The 18,722-nt window shown below is 40.8% G+C and overlaps 1 protein-coding gene across 1 annotated transcript in view; it reads right to left on the bottom strand.

The window, feature by feature from the left end:
- The window catches only part of SLC10A2 (solute carrier family 10 member 2), a 50,514-nt gene that overhangs the window by 15,404 nt on the left and 16,388 nt on the right, over nucleotides 1-18,722 (bottom strand). The window contains exons 5-6 of the mRNA XM_070471118.1: nucleotides 17,975-18,132; nucleotides 15,344-15,477 (exon numbers count right to left, since the gene is read on the bottom strand). Coding sequence (XP_070327219.1) covers nucleotides 15,344-15,477; nucleotides 17,975-18,132 — 292 coding nt within the window. The remainder of the gene's footprint in view (nucleotides 1-15,343; nucleotides 15,478-17,974; nucleotides 18,133-18,722) is intronic.

Here is an 18,722-nt window from a genome sequence, read left to right as displayed (position 1 = left end):
AATTTTCACATTTCAGAAACCAATAACAAAAACAATAAAATATTCTGCTTCGAATTCTGATCATTTACTTTTTTTCAATTTCATGACTATAAATGTAAACATTTAGAAATTTCTACTTATAAAGTTTCCCTTGAGTTATATGCTTCATGTTAATTAATTGGTATAGAACATGTGGTTTCCTTTCCTTCCAGGAGTCTGCTATGTGTACATTTTTTTTTTCTTTGCTTTAAAGTTTGTTTTCTTCTTATTCTTTGTGGGATGTATTCATGGGTAAAATGAAGTATGTCAAGAGTTAGAGAAATACATAATCCTTTAAATCACTGTGGCCAGTCGATCAAAGACCTTAAAATATACTGTCCGTTTTCCAGTATTATGTAAATTTAGCTGAGAGAAAAGATATATGGGCAAGAAACAGTGAAGTGACATTGCAGATAGAATGCCAAAATTTATCACTACTGTTTAGGGATGTTATAGGAATTAAGAGTTGATGGATGGCCAGGGAAGGCACAGTCATTCTAGACATGCATTCATGGAGGTAACGGGGTGAAGTTTGCATGTGTCAAAGCTTGGGTGATTTCCCGAGCCAGAGAAATTTGATTCTGGCCTGCTTAGGGAAAGCTACCTGGGCTGGTAGGGCAGTTTGGAATAGTTGACAGAAGCTGGTATCAGACTGTAGACAGATTTAGAGTCTGAGCTGAGACATATTGGGATAGGGTGACTACTATGAAGTATGTAAGGCACTTTGTGCAATAGAGCATTTATTCATGAATCCATTCTTCCATTCATTCATTGAACAAATAGCAGTCAGCTCCTAACATTGGTTGGACGTGCTGTCAAGGGCCGGGTGGACAGGATTTTGGAGGGAAGAGAAACTGGAGGAAGGGCACCCAAGAGGCTAATGAAGGTGTCCAGATATGGGAAAATGAGGGCCGGTGTGGGGTATGGCGATGGAAGTGAGGGAGAGGGGCTGGACTTAGGGGTTTTCTAAGATTGTATTGGAGGAAATTGCCCTACGGTGCTCTGCTAGTTTCTGCTCTATGACAAACAGCGTGGATCAGCCCTGTGTATGCATTTGTCCCCTCCCTTTTGAGCCTCCTCTCCACCATCCCACCCTCCTAGGTCATCACAGGGCCCCGAGCTGAGCTCCCTGCGTCATATAGCAGGTCCCCCCGGCTATGGATTTTACACATGGTAGTGTATCTGTGGCAATACTAAGCTCCCAATTCGTCCCCCTCTTCCCTTCCTTCCACTGTGTCCACATGCCCAATCTCTGCATCTGTGTCTCTATTTCTGCCCTGCAAATAGGTTTACCAATATCATTTTTCTAGATTCCATATATACGCATTAATATGTGATACTTGTTTGCTTTTCTCTTTCTGACTTACTTCACTCTGTGTGACAGACTCTAGGTCCATTCACAGCACTACAAATGACCCTATTTTTTTCTAGGAGGCTTTTTGAATTCATACTGGAGCCATCATGTTAACTCGTTGGCTATAGGAGATGAAGGAAAGAGAAAGAGGAGAAGGTGGCTTCAGAGTTTCAAGCTGGGCTGACTTGGCAAATGCTATTGATAGAAGGGATGAAATTAGGTGAGTGGATGCAATGTTGGAGTAAAGAGGACAGATTTACTTTAAAGGAGCAGTATCCTACATGCAATTAGTTCCAGGACTAGAGTTGAAATGAGAGATCAGGGTTTGCTATATGTCATTAACAGTGTAAAGCCATTAAGTCTATTTTAATGAGACATTTTAGTCAGCCCTCCATATTTGCAGGTTCCACATCCAAGAACTCAATTAACCTGAGATCAAAAATATTTGGAAGAGAAAATTCCAGAAAGTTCTAAAAAACAGAGCTTACTATTTGCATAGCATTTGCATTGTATTTACAATTATTAGCATAGCATTTCCACTGTATTAGATATTATATGTGTGTGCTCAGTCACTCAGTTGTGTCTGACCTTATGGGCTGAACCCCGCCAGGCTCCTCTTTCCATTGGATTCTCCAGGCAAGACTACTGGAGTAGGTTGCTGTTTCTTTCTCCAAGGCATCTTCCCAACCCAGGGATCGATCCCTCATCTCTGGTGTCTCTTGCATTGGCAGGCGAATTCTTTACCACTGAGCAATCAGAGAAACATAGGGGAGGCTGTACATAGACTATATGCAGATAAAACCACATTTTAAATGAGTCATGAGGATCCTGAGTTTAATATCCATGGCACTTCTGGAACCAATCCCCCATAGAAACCAAGGGATGACTGTACTCATACTGTAGTTGAAGATCATAGAGCCAAGAAAGAAATAATGGAGAGGATCACAGATCATATAAGCATTTATGGAAAGGATGAGAAGATTTATGAGGAGCAGGGTAACTGGAAGAAAATGGGAGCAGAAAAATTTTTCACGTGTTAATATTTTCAACAATAGATTTTCATACTTTTTTTTTTTAAAACAAATGTTGCTAGTCACTCAGTCATGTCCGACTCTTTTGTGACCCCATGGACTGTGGCCTGCTAGGCTCCTCTGTCCATGGGATTTCCCAGGCAAGCATACTGGAGTGGGTTGCTGTTTCCTTCTCCAGGGGATCGTCCTGAGCCAGGGATGGAAACCACATCTCCTGCATTGACAGGTGGATTCTTTACCACTGAGATACCCAAGAAGCCTTAACAGGTATCACTGAGCCCCTATTATAAGTTAGGCACTATTTTAGGTGCCAAGGTTATACGGGATTGCGTATAAATGTCCTTGACCTCATGGAGATTATATATTGGTGGGGGAAAGGCAAGACAGCTTGAAATACTCTCATGTGATGTGATACAACACGCAGAGATGTTAAAGAACTGCTATGCAATATGTTCATGCTCAGTTGCTCAGTCATGCCCGGCTCTTTGCCACCCCATGAACTGTAGCCCACCAGACCCCTCTGTCCATGAAATTTTCCAGGCAAGAATACTGGAGTGGGTTGCCATTCCCTACTCCAATATGTGCTGAAGATTCAAAGTACCGGTGTAACCCCTGAATAGTATAGAAGATATTTTAAAATGAAACATTTTTTTCTTCTTAGGTTTATGATTCAGTAATGCCAATGACAATAAACTAAAGTTATAAAAGAAGAGATAAGGTAGAGTGTGGAAGGAATAGAACTTTAGGTAAACGACTGATGTACGCTGTCATCATCAGATATAACACAGCATTTTTACAAGTCTATAAAATGCTGAAGTCCTTGAAGGGAGTTGCAGAAGGGGTGGGGCAGTGTCCCCGAGGCACGTTTCCTTGGGAAATGAAGCTGCTGAGTAGATGTTAACTGCTCGACTCAGTCTTTTCTGAATTGTCAGAAATGAGTGTAATAAACAAAGGCAAGCAAGGTTCAGAAGGCAGCCAACCTGCTAATGTTATAATCAAAGGTCACCTCTTTGCAAAGATGCATCTTGCCTTTGCACGGATAGTGCTGTTTCTTGTGGAAAACATCCTCCCTGTAAATATCAGGATCCTGTGTGTACTAATTATATACACAAAATGTGTGTGTGCATGCGCAAAGCCACACACACACACACACACACAGGCATAATCACAGTGTGCCCTTTAGTAATTTCTCTCATCATTGCAGTTCTTTCCAAGGGTACTGAAATTCAGTGAGGCATGAGCCCTCGATAAATGCTTGCTTGTTTAGCCAGGAAACATTGGATATGAGCCAATGTATATTTCGTGAGTTGTGAAACAATATGCTATAGGATTAATGAATTTTTGAAACTAAAGATTAAGAAATCTTTTGTCCAGGTGGCATGATAAGGGAATAAAGACACTGAGCGTTTTAAACATCTATAGTGTGTTAAAATAGCCATTATACAATTAATCTTCATCAAAGTCTGCCTATGTATGTGTGCTCAGTCACTCCGTCATGTCTGACTCTGCGACCCCATGGACTGTAGCCCACCAGGCTCCTCTGTCCATGGAATGCTCCAGGCAAGAATACTGGAATGGGTTGCCACTTCCTCCTTCAGGGGATCTTCCCTACCCAGGAATCAAACCTAGGTCTTCTGCACTGCAGGCAGATTCTTTACCCTCTGAGTCACCAGGGAAGCCCTATATCTATATGTGTATATCTAGCTAATTCCCTTCGCTGTACAACAGTAACTAACCCAACATTGTAAATCAATTAAACTCCAATAAAATTTTTTAAAAAAGAAAAAATTATGGGTAGAGAATAATAATAAGATCACCAAATCTGAAAATTAAATAATCTCAGCATTTTGGTTGATGTGGTATGTATTATATAAGATAAATTTATTTTTTTTTAAAGATACCAGTTCATGCTGGACCAGTGATTTTATTCTCACCTTCCTAGACACTAAATTGGTAGAATCTGGATTTATTTTTAGGAGCATTCCCAAGCAGTGGACCCTGTCCAGTGGTATGGAGGAAGTATCAACTCTGAGGAAATTTCTCAGGTTCAGCAGTAGAATCTCCAGGTAAAGAAGAAAAAGTTTCAAATGTGAATGGAAAGTAGGGGGTGGAAGTTTGGGAAGACATCAGTATGGGGAGCTTAGAGACCAAAGGTAATACAATTCTTTATAATGTTGGTGATTCATTCATGGCCCTTTATATCATGAGAATTAACACCTGGGTTATAAAGTTAATTGTATTATATCACTTCAGCATTTTGGAGAACATCATTTGACACAGTCCATTAAAAATCCCTAGCATAATGAATATATTACTTTGGGATTCCAGCGAAGTCTAATGAATAAATATAACATTTAAGCACATTCCTAAGAACCTAGTCTAGATTCACTTGATAAACTAGATAAGCTCACTGTTAATGGATTTGTTCTGGTTGGCTGAGTTAATAATGAGTGCTTAAAACTGCACCTAATGCATATTTACTCAATAAAAGAACCATCTGAGTGATGCTTCTATGTGCAATTGGAAGCCCAATGTAATAAGCATTCATTTGAAAGCTTTAAAAACTATTACTACACATTAGGATTATATAATTTGAATTTTTTGAAATTTTTTTGTCTTTCCAATTTCATTCAATCACTGTCGGGCAGGACATTTGTTTACATTAGAGCAAATGAATAGTGTAAATATACTTTAAAGAAATTTGCATGGTCTGGGAAGACAAATAAAAATTATAATCATGCTATGTACAAAGTAAAATATTCCAACATGTAGCTTGGCAATAGATACTTGGAAATAATACAGAAAATTCCTAGTCCTTATATCTGCAACTTCTGTGTTTATTACTTTTCATTTAATTTTTAGTCTATGGGACGATTTTTTTGGCTTGAAAATGAGCAACATTTTTCATAATCTGATTCAGGATCAGTGTATTTACTTTCACAAATGTGTACTGATATTTTGTGATAAGAGGTAGACAAATTAGATGTTATTTAGTTATGTCATTGCCTTTACTGGGAATTCCCTGGTGGGCCAGTGGTTAGGACTCAGCGCTTTCACTACCAGAGGCCCAGGTTTGATCCCTGGTAAGGGAACTAAGATCTTGCAAACTGTATAGCATTCTCCCACCCCCACCCCCCAAATCATTGCTTTTACAGAACTTGCCACCTTGTTGTGCCCTTGTTGTTGTCTTGACTGTTCCCTACACCTTTCAGCTTCTTCTTGTCCGCCACGGATGTGTCCTCAGATGTTTGTGTGGGAGTCTCATACCCGAGGCAGCTCCAGTGATAGTAATAACTAGGTCTATGAATTAAGAATGCTTCTAGTTGCAAATAACAACATGCCTGAGCAACAGCCGCCTCAATAAGTAGTGTTTATTCTTCTCAAATATCAGTAAGGTCGGAGGCAGGATGCTGGTGGCATTGTTCAGTGGCTTAGAGGTGCTAGGGCTGGTGTCTGTTTGGATTTCTGTTTGTTCCCTTCTAGCCACTGGACTAGCACCAGGCACTCTTTGTCTTGAAGGCAGAAGGACGTGGAGGAAGAAGCAACACCAGATGCATCTGTTAACCTTACAACAACATCGACCAGAAATTACTAAAGGTTTTACTGTTATTCAATCTCCCTGGACATTTCTGCCTCCATGTAATTGTCTATAACTGTGGCATATGGGCACCTGGCTGCAAAGAAAAGTGGGCGTGTGAGATTTTAGTTGAGGGGGGAATGGGAGAAGGGAATCGGAACTGAGTGTTGGGGTAGAACACCCAGTGGGGTTAACCAGGCAGTAGTGCTGGTCACAGCTGGAGAGCCTGGCTCTAACGATCAGGACCCGAGACTCACGTGGACCAGATGGGACCAGAGGAGACAGGTGACTGAAGCTGTTCGCATCACCATCGGCGACCCCCTCCATCCACACTCACCCCGATCTGCATATTGACATGTGGGAAACTACTGTATCCCTGGAGGTGATTCTTAATGTGTCTTTCTTTCCCTCTTGATTTGATTTGATTCTCACATATTATGTAATAATACAGGAATAGATTGCAAAATCATCTCTCATCACTGTTTCCTTAAATGCTTTTCATGCTTCCATTTTCCTTTTGATCCATATCATTTGCATGTATTTCAGTGGAGAGATAATTAAATGCTAAGTTATTTTTTCACTTCACATTATTTCATAACTGTGTCCCTCTGGCTGCTTTCTTTTGTCCTTAATGAATGTCTGTATTGTCTGCACTGATTACTTTAAAGGATAGACATTATTAGCGATCCCAGCTTAGTAGCCATTATAACGTTCCTTAGCTCCAAGAGATAACTTGCACAAGAGTCATTATATCCACAGTAGCAGAAGGACCCAATCATATTTGTTATTTTTGAAAAGCTATTTTTTAAAAATTCTCATGGTTTGAGAATGATGTAACCATGGTGACTTAACAACTTTCATAATGTATGGATCAGTCAGTCAGCTGAAAACTCTGCTGGTTCAATGTGCAAGTAATCTTTGTATTTAAACATCCCAAACCACTATTTTAACTTTAAATAGTGATCAAAATTGTCACTAGATAGGTCAAAAGAACTATCTTTCTTATTACTTTTGGCACTGCATGTGTGTGTTTATGTCACTATGTATTTTATTTGCAGAACAAGTTGTATTTCTTCAACTTCCCCTACCATCTTTATAACACGGACCAGGCTTTAAAATGCAGTACTTAGCGAGGGACTCTCAAGAGTCTTCTCCAACACTTCCCTTAGAAGGCCAGAACACTGGAATTAAAACAAAACAAAACAAAAAAACCCCCACTAGATTTCATATAATCCCAAATAACTTTTAAAAATTATGAATATCTTTATACATATTTAGATGATTTTGCCACTGGCCATCATAAGATCAAATAATTATAGATTCAATTTCTAACTACAGTTGCAAGTGCAATTTTGTAAATACACTGTGTTGTTAGTTGCCCAGTCATGTCAGACTCTTTGTGACCCCATGGATTATAGCCCGCCAGACTTCTCCTCTGTCCACAGGAATTTCTAGACAAGAACACTGGAGTGGGTTGCCATTTCCTTCTCCAGCGGATCTTTGCCACCCAGGGATTGGATCTGGGTCTCCTGCATTGCAGGCAGACTCTTTACTGTCTGAGCCCCCAGGAAGCCCAATCATTACATCACTTTTAGATGCATCCAGTGAAATCTGCATACCTCATAAGCATGATAACCATTGTTAATAAAAAACAATTAATTTATAATATTAAGTTCTGCCTTCAACCAATGACTGGATAAATAAGGAAAGATCTTGACTGAAATGCAGAAGACACAAGGGACTCAGGTTAAATTCCTAGGTTGGGAAGATGCCCTGGAGCAGGGCGTGGCAACCCACTCTAATATTCTTGCCTGGAGAATCCCATGGACAGAGGAGCCTGGTGGGTTACAGTCCGTGGGGTTGCAAAGAGCTGGACATGACTGAGGACACCTGAGTGGATTCAACCAATAGAATATTATCTGGCCATTACAAAGAAGCAATGTACCGGTAATGTGGCAGATTGGATAAACCTTGAAAATATTATGCCAAGTGAAAGTAAACTGTCAGGGAGTGTTTGACGGGAGGACTCCTACGTGCTGTCTCTCATGAGCCCTTCGTCCCTCTTCAAGCGGAACAGCACGCTGCTCCCAGGGACTGAGGTCATTGTGTGAGGCAGGCTTGGGTCTCCTTTAGTAAACATTCTCTTTAGGACAAAACTGCTTAGTCTTGCTCCCCTTTCTTGAGATATGGATTGCCTCCTGACCTCGTGACTAACATTACCCCTTGTTCCCTTGGTAACGGTTGCTGTACGTTTGGTTTGCTGAACTCTATCATTCCCGAAAGAAGTTTCTTGTACTGCAGCCTGTATATACTCATAGAAAAATCATTAAAGCACCTTTGTTCCATTAGAGCTTAGGTCCCCGGGTCTTTTTTTGTCTCTCTCTCTCTTTCTCTCTTTGGGCTGGATGAAGCACAAGCTTCATCAAGATTGCCGGGAGAAATATCAATAACCTCAGATATGCAGATGACACCACCCTTACGGCAGAAAGTGAAGAAGAACTAAAGAGCCTCTTGATGAAAGTGAAAGAGGAGAGTGAAAAAGTTGGCTTAAAGCTCAACATTCAGAAAACTAAGATCATGGCATCTGGTCCCATCACTTTATGGCAAATAGATGGGGAAACAGTGGCTGACTTTATTTTTTTGGGCTCCAAAATCACTCTAGATGGTGACTGCACCCGTGAAATTAAAAGATGCTTACTCCTTGGAAGGAAAGTTATGACCAACCTAGACAGCTTATTAAAAAGCAGAGACATTACTTTGTCAACAAAGGTCCAACTAGTCAAGGCTATGGTTTTTCCAGTGGTCATGTATGGATGTGAGAGTTGGACTATAAAGAAAGCTGAGCACCAAAGAATTGATGCTTTTGAACTGTGGTGTTGGAGAAGACTCTTGAGAGTCCTTGGACTGCAAGGAGATCCAACCAGTCCATCCTAAAGGAGATCAGTCCTGGGTGTTCATTGGAAGGACTGATGTTGAAGCTGAAACTCCAATATTTTGGCCACATCATTCGAAGAGTTGACTCATTGGAAAAGACCCTGATTCTGGGAAAGACTGAGGGTGGGAGGAGAAGGGGATGACAGAGGATGAGATGGTTGGATGGCATCACCGACTCAATGGACATGAGTTTGGGTAAACTCTGGGAGTTGGTGATGGACAGGGAGGCCTGGCGTGCTGCTGTCCATGGGGTCGCAAAGAGTCGGACACAACTGAGCGACTGAACTGATTGAACTGAACAGATGAAATGCATAATGTTTATTTTTGAAGTGGTGAAAGTATTTCAAAATTAACTGTGGAGATAATTGCACTTATATGTAAATATACTAGAAATCATAAAACTATACTATAAATGGATAAATTGCATGGTAAATAACTATCTCAATAAAGCTGTTTAAAAAGGAAAGAAAAAACTATGAACAAGTCCTGCCTTCCTATTTGGGGATTTCACGTTGTTTTTCTACTTGGATTCATATTTTAATTTCATTTCCACTGAGGAGTCTTATTTTAATGTAACACATTCGTGGGCGAGGTGAAATCCCGTGTGTCTGTGGACGAGTATGATACAGTTAACACCGTGGTCAGTAGTGCGGAATGTGGAGCCGGGTTTCTTGAGTTCCAATCACGTTTTGCCACCTGCTGGCTGTGTGATATTGAGAGAGGTACTGTGCTCTCTGTGCCTCAGTGTCCTCATCTGTAAAAGGCAGAAAATATTGCTTATGCCATAGGATTGTCGTGAGAATAGAAACGGTTTACATGGTACCAAAGTTAAAGAAAGCAGGCAATACAGAGGCACCTGGTAAATTTTGCTGTTGTTGTTAGACTGAGATTGTTGCTGTTCAGTCACTAAACTGTGTCTGACTCTTTGTGACCCCGAGGACCACAGCGCACCAGGCTTCCCTATCCTTCACCAACACCTGGAGTTTGCTCAAACTCATGTCCATTGAGTCAATGATGCCATCCAACCATCTCATCCTCTGTCATCTCCTTCCCCTCTTGCCCTTAATCTTTCCCAGCATCAGGGTCTTTTCCAATGAATCAGGTCTTCGAATCAGGTGGCCAGAGTATTGGGGCTTCGGCTTCAGCATCAGTCCTTCCAATGACTATTCAGGACTGATTTCCTTTAGGATGGGTTGGTTTGATCTCCTTACAGTCCAAGGGACTCTCAAGAGTCTTCTTCAGCTGAGATAGGGTTCAGCATCTACTTTGTTCCTCTTGTTAAATTTTTATAGATTTAGGTGCTGATCAACCTCGTCTCACATAAAGAGAGAGATGACCGTGAAAGGACTTTGGTATCTATTATTGTCCTTCAAGTTTGAACTTCTTCCAAGTTACATGTCAAAGAAATCACATCTGTCTATAAAGGAAACTAAGGCAGGGTTGACAACCTGACTAGAATATCTCAGTTTTGTTGAAAGTAAAGAATTGGGAATACCTGGTTTTCCAAAGGTTTCTAGAACTTGAGCTGTTCACTGTTTCAATGTCTGTGTAATAGACTGAGAAGGCTTGGCTAAGCCTTATCAAATAGCTCTTAGGGTCTGTTCGTCTTTCACTTAGAGGCTCCAAATTTATCTCAGTATTCTCAGAGATGATTGGGAATGAAATAAATTTGCTGTTGTTCTGTTGATAAGTCGTGTCCAACTATTTGTGACCCCTTGGACTGCAGCTCGCCAGGCTCCCCTGTCCTTCGCTATCTCCTGGAATTTGCTCAAGTTCATGTTCATTGAGTCATCTTCTGCCTCCCTCTTCTCTTTTTGCCTTCAATCTCTCCCAGCATCAGGATCTTTTCCAGTGAGTCGACTCTTTGCATCAATTTTTAATCAGTTTTATAAATGGTGTAATTTACACAGAGTAAAATTCACCAGTTTTACAAGTACAGTTCTGTGCATTTTGACAAATGTTTAAGATTTTGTAACCCCCACCACCATCGTGGTAAGGAACATTTCCATCACTCCAAAATGGTACCTCAGCCTGTTGCAGTCCACGCCTCCTGCAGGTTTCTGGCCCTGATCTTTCTGTTACTATGTTTTACTTCTAGAATCTGAGTCAACACCTAGGAGTGAGGTTGCAGGTTATCCAGTTAGTGTGTGTTTAACTTTATTAGAAACTGCAGACTGGTTTTGAAGTGAGCCTACTGCCAGCAGTCTCTGACAGTTGCTGTTCATAGCCCCATCAATACTTGCTGTCATCAGTAATTTATTTATTCGGCTGTGCTGAGTCTTAGTAGTGGCATGCAGGATCTTCAATGTTCCTTGCAGCATGTGGAATCTTTTCATTGCAACATGTGGTATTTGGTTTCCTCAGCAGGGATCAAACCTGGGTCCCTTGCTTTGGGAGCTCGAAGTCTCAGCCACAGGACCACCAGGTAAGTCTCCGTCATCAGTGACTTTTTTTTTCTTTTAGCTATTTTATTGAGGTGCAGTGATACCTCGTGAATTTGATTTGAAGGTATCTTAACTCTTCATGGTGTTGAGCATCTTTGCATTTATTGTGTGCCATTGTCCTGTGCTTATTGTCTTTATTGCATTCTTTGCTAAAGAGTCTGTTCAAAATTTTTTGCTCATTTTGGTCACTTTCCTTCTTATTGGTTTGTAAGAGTCTTTATACGTGTGTGTGTGCTCAGTCGCTGAGTCATGTGCAACTTTTTGCAACCCCATGGTCCTCCCAGGATTTTCCAGGAAAGGATACTGGAGTGAGTTGCCATATCCTACTTCAAGGGATCTTCCTGACCCAGGGATCAAACCCATCTCTCTTGTGTCTCCTGCATTGACAGGGGCATTCTTTACCACTTGTGCCACCTGGGAAGCCCAAGAGTCTTTATATAGTCTAATTATTTTGATTTTATAATGAGTTTTATTTTTCCTTCCAAGGTTTTATTTATTTATTTTTAACTGGAGGATAACTTTATATTATGACATGTTTTAAAATATATTTTAGAAAATATTGATGCTGCAGATTTTGCTCATCTACTTTATGGAAAATGCTCTTCATGTTTCTTAATTGTCCAGCAATCCACTAACTTACACTTTCTGCCAGAAAAAAATATTTAATTCTATCATTCAGTTCTAACAGGTACATCAACGTGGATTCCTGTATCAATCCCTTCACATCAGAATTCTGACTTCAAGATAGATAAAGTTTGGATATTTGCCAGAAGTTTTTCATCCTTGGATGAAAAAACTAAAGTGTTTTCTCTCAGTGTTTCTAACCAATGCTCCCTTGATTGCTCTCACAGTGATGATTTATTTTTTTTGTGTGTGTGTATGTAAATAGTTGAGGATGGAAATGCTGGCTGTTAACAGAAAATTATCTTCATTCCCATTTCATTGTACAGTATTTCTAGATTCAAAATATCCCAACACAGGTCAGAACACTCCATTTCTAAAATCTTAAATAAATAGGTATACGATTGAGAAAGATGAGAAACCTTTCTTAGACACTAATATTCTGAATTGTTCCTTTATTTGGTGTTCAGAAGTCTTTTATCTTGGGCTGATGCACTATAGAAAGATGAGGGCTGGTGAGAGTAAGGCTTTCCTTTTTCAAAGGACAGCATCTTGCCAGGAGGGGTGAGAAGGGAGGACCCAGGGCATCTCAAGCTTTGGGATATTTAAGCAGGGTAGCTTTGGCAAAGTGTATGCATGCAAGTTGAAGAAATGGGACCTGTTTCCCCGTCCAGGCCTGCACACTCCTGGGACAATTTCATATATTGGGAGCATCCGTACCACAGCCTGAAGCCCTTTGTTCTAAGCTAATGTGGTTCTTGAGAAGTAAAAGTTTAAGAGGCAATGGGATGCCAGATATTCCCAGAAAGGTAATTTGTCCCCTTCTGGAAGAGAGTGAGAGTTTCCTAGTGGAGAACACAGTGGTGTCTTTGAGCGGTCAAGTGAAGGTCATAACCTGAATTTCTTTAAGTCTTGTTGACGAGAGAGATTTTAAGGCACCAGGACTGTAAATGAAGTATCTCTCTGTCTCCCTCTGGACATTTTTCATAGAAAGTGGTGGTGGTGGTCTTATTTATGTGTGTGCTCATTCGTGTCTGACTCTTTGTGACCCCGTGGACTGTAGCCCGCCAGGCTCCTCTGTCCATGGGATTTCTCAAGCAAGAATCCTGGAGTGAGGTGCCGTTTCCTCCTCCAGGGGATCTGCCTGACAGGGGGATGGAACTCGGGTGGATTCCTTAACACTGAGCCACCTGACTTTTACTATTATTTATAATCAGGCATTGTCACCCTGTTTTTAAGAATCTTTGGCTAATATGCCTCCAGTATGATTTTCTTGGGGACCACCACAATCTATATCAGTGGGAGAACTAATTACTAAAGTATTTAATTAAGAGTTTCTTTCAGGCACTTTTCGAAAAATAATTGAACATTTGAAAAACTTCACCTTATTGTTTCTGGAACTGAACACTGAAGACAGTGGTTGAAAAGATCCAAATAGACCAGCCCAGTCATTACAAAAATTATTTTCATTTATTCAAGCCTTTAAAATAAAATATTCATTTAATAGGATACTCACAGAGGCAATAAAATACATAATTTAATCAGGCTTTCAAACTCATTTAAAAATAGAGAGCTTTCATTTGAGAAAGCTCAGCTATTTTTCTTCCCTCTAGCACATTAGAAAAAAAAACTGCAACTCACAAGATACTACGTTGTATAAGAGAGCCAAATTCTGTTTGACTTACATATCTTGATGAACAGGGAGGGAAAACTCTGCTTGCTGCAGCTGCTAGCATCCAGGCCCTTGACTTTGGGCATTCATTTTGAAATTATGATATGAATTTATGGCGTGTCTTTAATGCACCTGCCTGCTTCCCATTTGATGAGACAAGTGTAGGAAGAACTTGACAGACAGACTGAAAAATCTTCCTTTTGCACAATTTGGAACAATAGTCTTTGACCCTCCCTAATAGGAAGATTGGTAAAACCTCTCCCGTACTAGCCTTTAAATAAATCCCTAGTTCCTTTTAATATGTTTGCCTAACTATAGAAGCATACAGAGGACTCATTCAATTGTAAATGTGAACCCGTATAACGTGGCATAAATGGGCCGCATTTAAAAGCTGAGTCCCTCCCGAAACATCCCACCCTTGCCTTCCTGTTGATACTGGAAGAGCTAAGATCTGACCCTATAATTCATGATCCTGTAATGTTGAGGCACCAGCTTGACCCGAACTCATACCAACCAAATGCAAAAGGCCCTTGGAAACCAAGAGGTCCGAAAGGGAATGGATGAGGCAGTGAAAAATGGCCAAATATTGGGTTGGCCAAAAACTTCATTTAGGTTTTTCTGTAACATCTTACGGAAAAACCCAAATGAATTTTTTGGTCAACCCAATATAAAATGGAACTAGTCCACTCTGAACTGAATTGAGAACGGATCGCTGCAGGGTGAAGGAAAGGAGATTAAATTAGCCTGGTGATGGAGACCCGAGTGTCGGCCAGCTGTTCCATCTTTGCCTTGAAACCTCGCTGCCACTGTCCAAATCCCTTTTGCTTCCTCTTGTTAGACCTGTTTACAGCAGCCCAGGGACTCAGCTGGCGATGACCTTCCCACTTCTGGGCCCTTGGGTTTGTCCTCCTCTCCCTCAAACACTGTGTGATACCTTACTCATTTCCCTCCTGGCTCCCTGGCTTCATTCTTATTGCTACTTACTCCTGTGTATCGCATTGACTCTGGTCTCGCATTTCAAGCAAGTTTCTGGTTTCTTTGCTTTTCCTTGTATTTGCCATGATCTCCCACTGAATGGAGTTCACCCACCAGAGCAGTCTTGTTCCTTCCAATACGTCTCCTTCTCTCTGCGCCTGCTGCCCCCTCTCTGCTCCAGGATGTCTACTGTGGAGGGGGGGGGGGGCTTCCTGTGAACCAGCTAGCTTTCATAGTAACCAGAGTCATACAGGCAAGTCTCCAAGGCTTGAAGAGCTAGGCCAAATTCAAGCCATTGAGTTTGAAGAATTCTGTTTTTCCTACAAAAAATCAAGTGAGCATCATTGGACTCCCAAGGCCGAGTGACAGATGTACAAAATCCCTATTGAGTTATGGGCTGGATTCTAATTTAGTTATTAAATTCTTGGTGTGTCCTATGTTGGGTTTAGTCTGCTGTTCAAGGATATTTCAGGGCCATATTCAAAACCGGTGTATACATATGTGTGTGTGTATATATATATACATATATATATGTGTACAAATATTTGTTATATTAAATATTTGGACCACCAGTCTCTTGGTACCAAAACCAATGCACGAATTCAATTCAAATTTAAATTTTCACTGTAACTTTTTTTCTGCCAAATATCCTATCCAAAAAAATAATTAAGTATTGTTAGAGCTGAAGCATATTCTTTAGGATTCTTTTTGGTTCACCGGTGTTTGCTTTTTGTCTGGTTGAAATCCTTCATTGACCTGTTGGAATGATGAATCAGGCACTGGTTCGTTGTCTCTGCCCTCCGGAAATTCCGCATTGTTTTTTCTATAATATTTCTTGTATACCACGTACACTAGAAAACAATACATAGAAGATGAAGCAAATTTCATAATAATCAGCTGCTAACTTACATTGGACAGGCATTATAATTGGTGACTCAAAAACCAGTTGGCATTTTCTGCGGGTGGGAGGTAACTAGTGAGTTCGACCCCCACTCTGAGTTCCATGGGTCACTCATGGTAAGAGGGGCGATTGCACTTCAGAGGGACCCAGCCCACAGCTAGAGGCTATGTGCTCCCCGGACTTCAGCAGGCATCGGTTAGGATGCTGGTGCCTGCCAATAACAACCACAGCAAGCATGTATTCTGTCCCTACCACCTCCCAGCTACGCACAGGTCCTCAACAAATAAGCTAAGGTGCATTGTCAAGACCTTCTCTGCTGGTCTGTGTTGGAGGACCTGAGCTGGAATAACTGTCTTCCCCAGCCTTCACTCACTTCTTCGCATGATGGTGGGGCCTTGGCTGATGGGTGATCAGCCTTCCTCTCTTCCATGAAGCTGCTAATCACTCATAGCAGCCATTTCTCAGCATATTTTTGAGATCAGCTTGTACCTGGACAGACTAGCCTGTGGTTGATATATCTATGTGCTAAATGCACCCGTGGGAAGCAATGAAAAGGGTTGGTATTAACAAGCCCATCTGGTCATTGTTGCCAGCTGTATTTTCTAATTAAGCCTTATCGATTGAATACAATAAACGTGCTATTTTGTTATCTAAGTATCTGATTTTTTTTCCTTTCTACTTCTTATTTGGTTCCAAAGTCAACCGGGGAAGAGAAGGTATTATTTATCGGCACCCTCAGATTCTAGTACCTCACACTTAAAATTGATGTAATAGTGCTATCTATCTCATAGGACAATTGTGAGATAAAATGCTCAAGTGTGTAGTACTACCTTGGGAGAGGACCAAGAGATCAGTAAATGCCAACTCTTGTGATGACACACAGCTGAGAAAGACAACAGCCTGCTTCCAAGGTCTTAATATGTTGAGCTCAATATCTCCATGGGTGGTTCCTGCACTTCTAATATATTAGTTTTGAAGCCACTGAGCTATTGACTCCATTGAATTGAGCTTGTGTTTAATTAAAATATTCTACTTTTATCATAAACTGTTTTGAGCCAGGAATCCTCACCTTAGCACTAATTTTATTTAACCAAACTATTTCCTCCTTCCTTCTTTCCTTCCTTCTTCCTGTCCTTTTTTCCTTTCGTTGGTCCAAAAAACATTTAAACTTATAATCCTTTCATCAAAATACGTTTCTCAGCACTGCATGTCCTTAGGAGAAGCGCCTCCTTGTTTATATTCTTGCTGCTAAAACTGTGGCAAAATATAAGACCAATGCTATTACCCACTTTTCCATTATTCCTTCAGCTTATCTATTAACCCCTTTTGAATTAGTTATTTAACTAGTAAATCTATGTGATTTTTCTATCACCAGTCTACTTTCTCTGGTTTGTCTGGTAGATGCCACTAGTAGTTATTTGGAAAAATCCCACAGTGCACCAAATCGGGTGCATCTCCAACAAAGAGGAAAACAAGGTAATTAGGCCATGGAACCCTCTGTCCTGGACCGGTGATAACTCAGTGGAATGTTTCTAATGGATCCAGAGGGTCCTATCCTAGGAAGGAAAACTGTGCTTCGAGAATGACATTCAAGACCACAGCGCGGAGAACGATTAACTCCCATGGGCCAGTTGAATACCTATTGGAGCTAAGTGAAAAAGCAAAACTGTACCTCTGGTCATTGTATCACTCAAGAGTCATGTTAATTTTTCATCTGCCTTCACTATGCTGTCCCTGTTAAAATGCCATGAAGCTTAAAGGTGAAGTTTCTTTATTAAAAATAAACAAAACCAGATTTTGAAAATAAAGGTCAAATATCACCAGTCATTAGAAAACAAATGTTGAGAAAACTTTCAAGCGGGTGAAGGCTGGCAAGTGGCAGGGGCTAATGGATCAAAGCTATATGCTATGTTAGAATAAAATAAAATATCAGAATTGGTATTCCTCATACTTGAAATAAAGAATGAGTGTGCTTCAACTGTTTCAATTGTATGGCTACTAAAATATATATAAACAAATATATTTATATAAATAATATATGTACACATATATGTCTTCCAATATAACTTAGCCTGATAAATGTCTCTTGTTATACCAATTTTCTGATAAATATTCTATGTGTGTATGTGTGTGTGTGTGTGTGTGTGTGTGTATGCTCAGTCACTCATTGTATCTGACTTTTGCGACCCCGTGGACTGTAACCCGCCAGTCCATGGAATTTCTCAGGCCAGAACACTGGAATGGGTTGCCATTTCCTACTCCAGGGAATCATTTTTCTCAGTACATCATCTTGATATGCTTAATATCAAGTCATGATAATATTATGTGTGACTTTTCCCACCCACTTATCTCACTGCCAGAAACAGGGAATTAAAAAATGCCATACTGGCAACTTGAGGATTCCTCAAAGAAGATCACCATGAAATGTGACTGTGAGTGTTCCTTACCTGCTAAGAACAGCGCTGCCGCGATGATCTGGAAGATGCTGTAGATGAGCGGGAAGGTGAATATGAGGTTGAGCTCCTCGGGGGTGAAGGAGAGCTGGACGATGGTGGAGCATAGCTGTGTGTTCTGCATCCCTGTTTCCAAAGCAACGGTTCGGCACCTGAAGGAGAGGTCCAGAGAACCAGTGTTTTCACCGGTTTGTTCTGGGTGTTGTTCTGCGTTGTTGTTGTGTAACATTAGAAGCAGATATGAGCATAGAAAATTTACAATTACCAAGAAGATGGCGGAGGGCGGGGAGGGTAAACTAGGAGTTTGGGGTTAACAGATACACATGACTATATATAAAGGAGGTACTCAACAAGGGGACCTACTATACAGGGCACTATATTCAATATCATGTGCGTGCATATGTGTTTTAGTCGTGTCAGTCGTGTCCGGCTCCACGACCCATGGACTGTAGCCCATCAGGCTCGTCTGTTCATGGGATTTTCCAGGCAAGAATACTGGAGTGGGTTGCCTTGCCCTCATCCTGGGGATCTTCTAGGCCCAGGGATTGAACCTATGTCTCCTGCGTCGCCTGCATTGCAGGTGGATACTTTACTCACTGAGCCACCTGGGAAACCTTCAATGTCTTCTAACAATCTACAATGGCAAAGAATTTGAAAAATAATATGCATGTGTATATGATAATCACTTTACTGCACACTGCAAAGTAACACAACATTATATTCTAAAAAAAAATTACTCCAG

Source organism: Odocoileus virginianus, chromosome 8, assembly GCF_023699985.2.
Source record: "Odocoileus virginianus isolate 20LAN1187 ecotype Illinois chromosome 8, Ovbor_1.2, whole genome shotgun sequence".
Taxonomy (NCBI): Eukaryota; Metazoa; Chordata; class Mammalia; order Artiodactyla; family Cervidae; genus Odocoileus; species Odocoileus virginianus.
The sequence above is the reverse complement of the archived record's forward strand: the minus strand, read 5'-3'. Positions and strand labels throughout refer to the sequence as shown.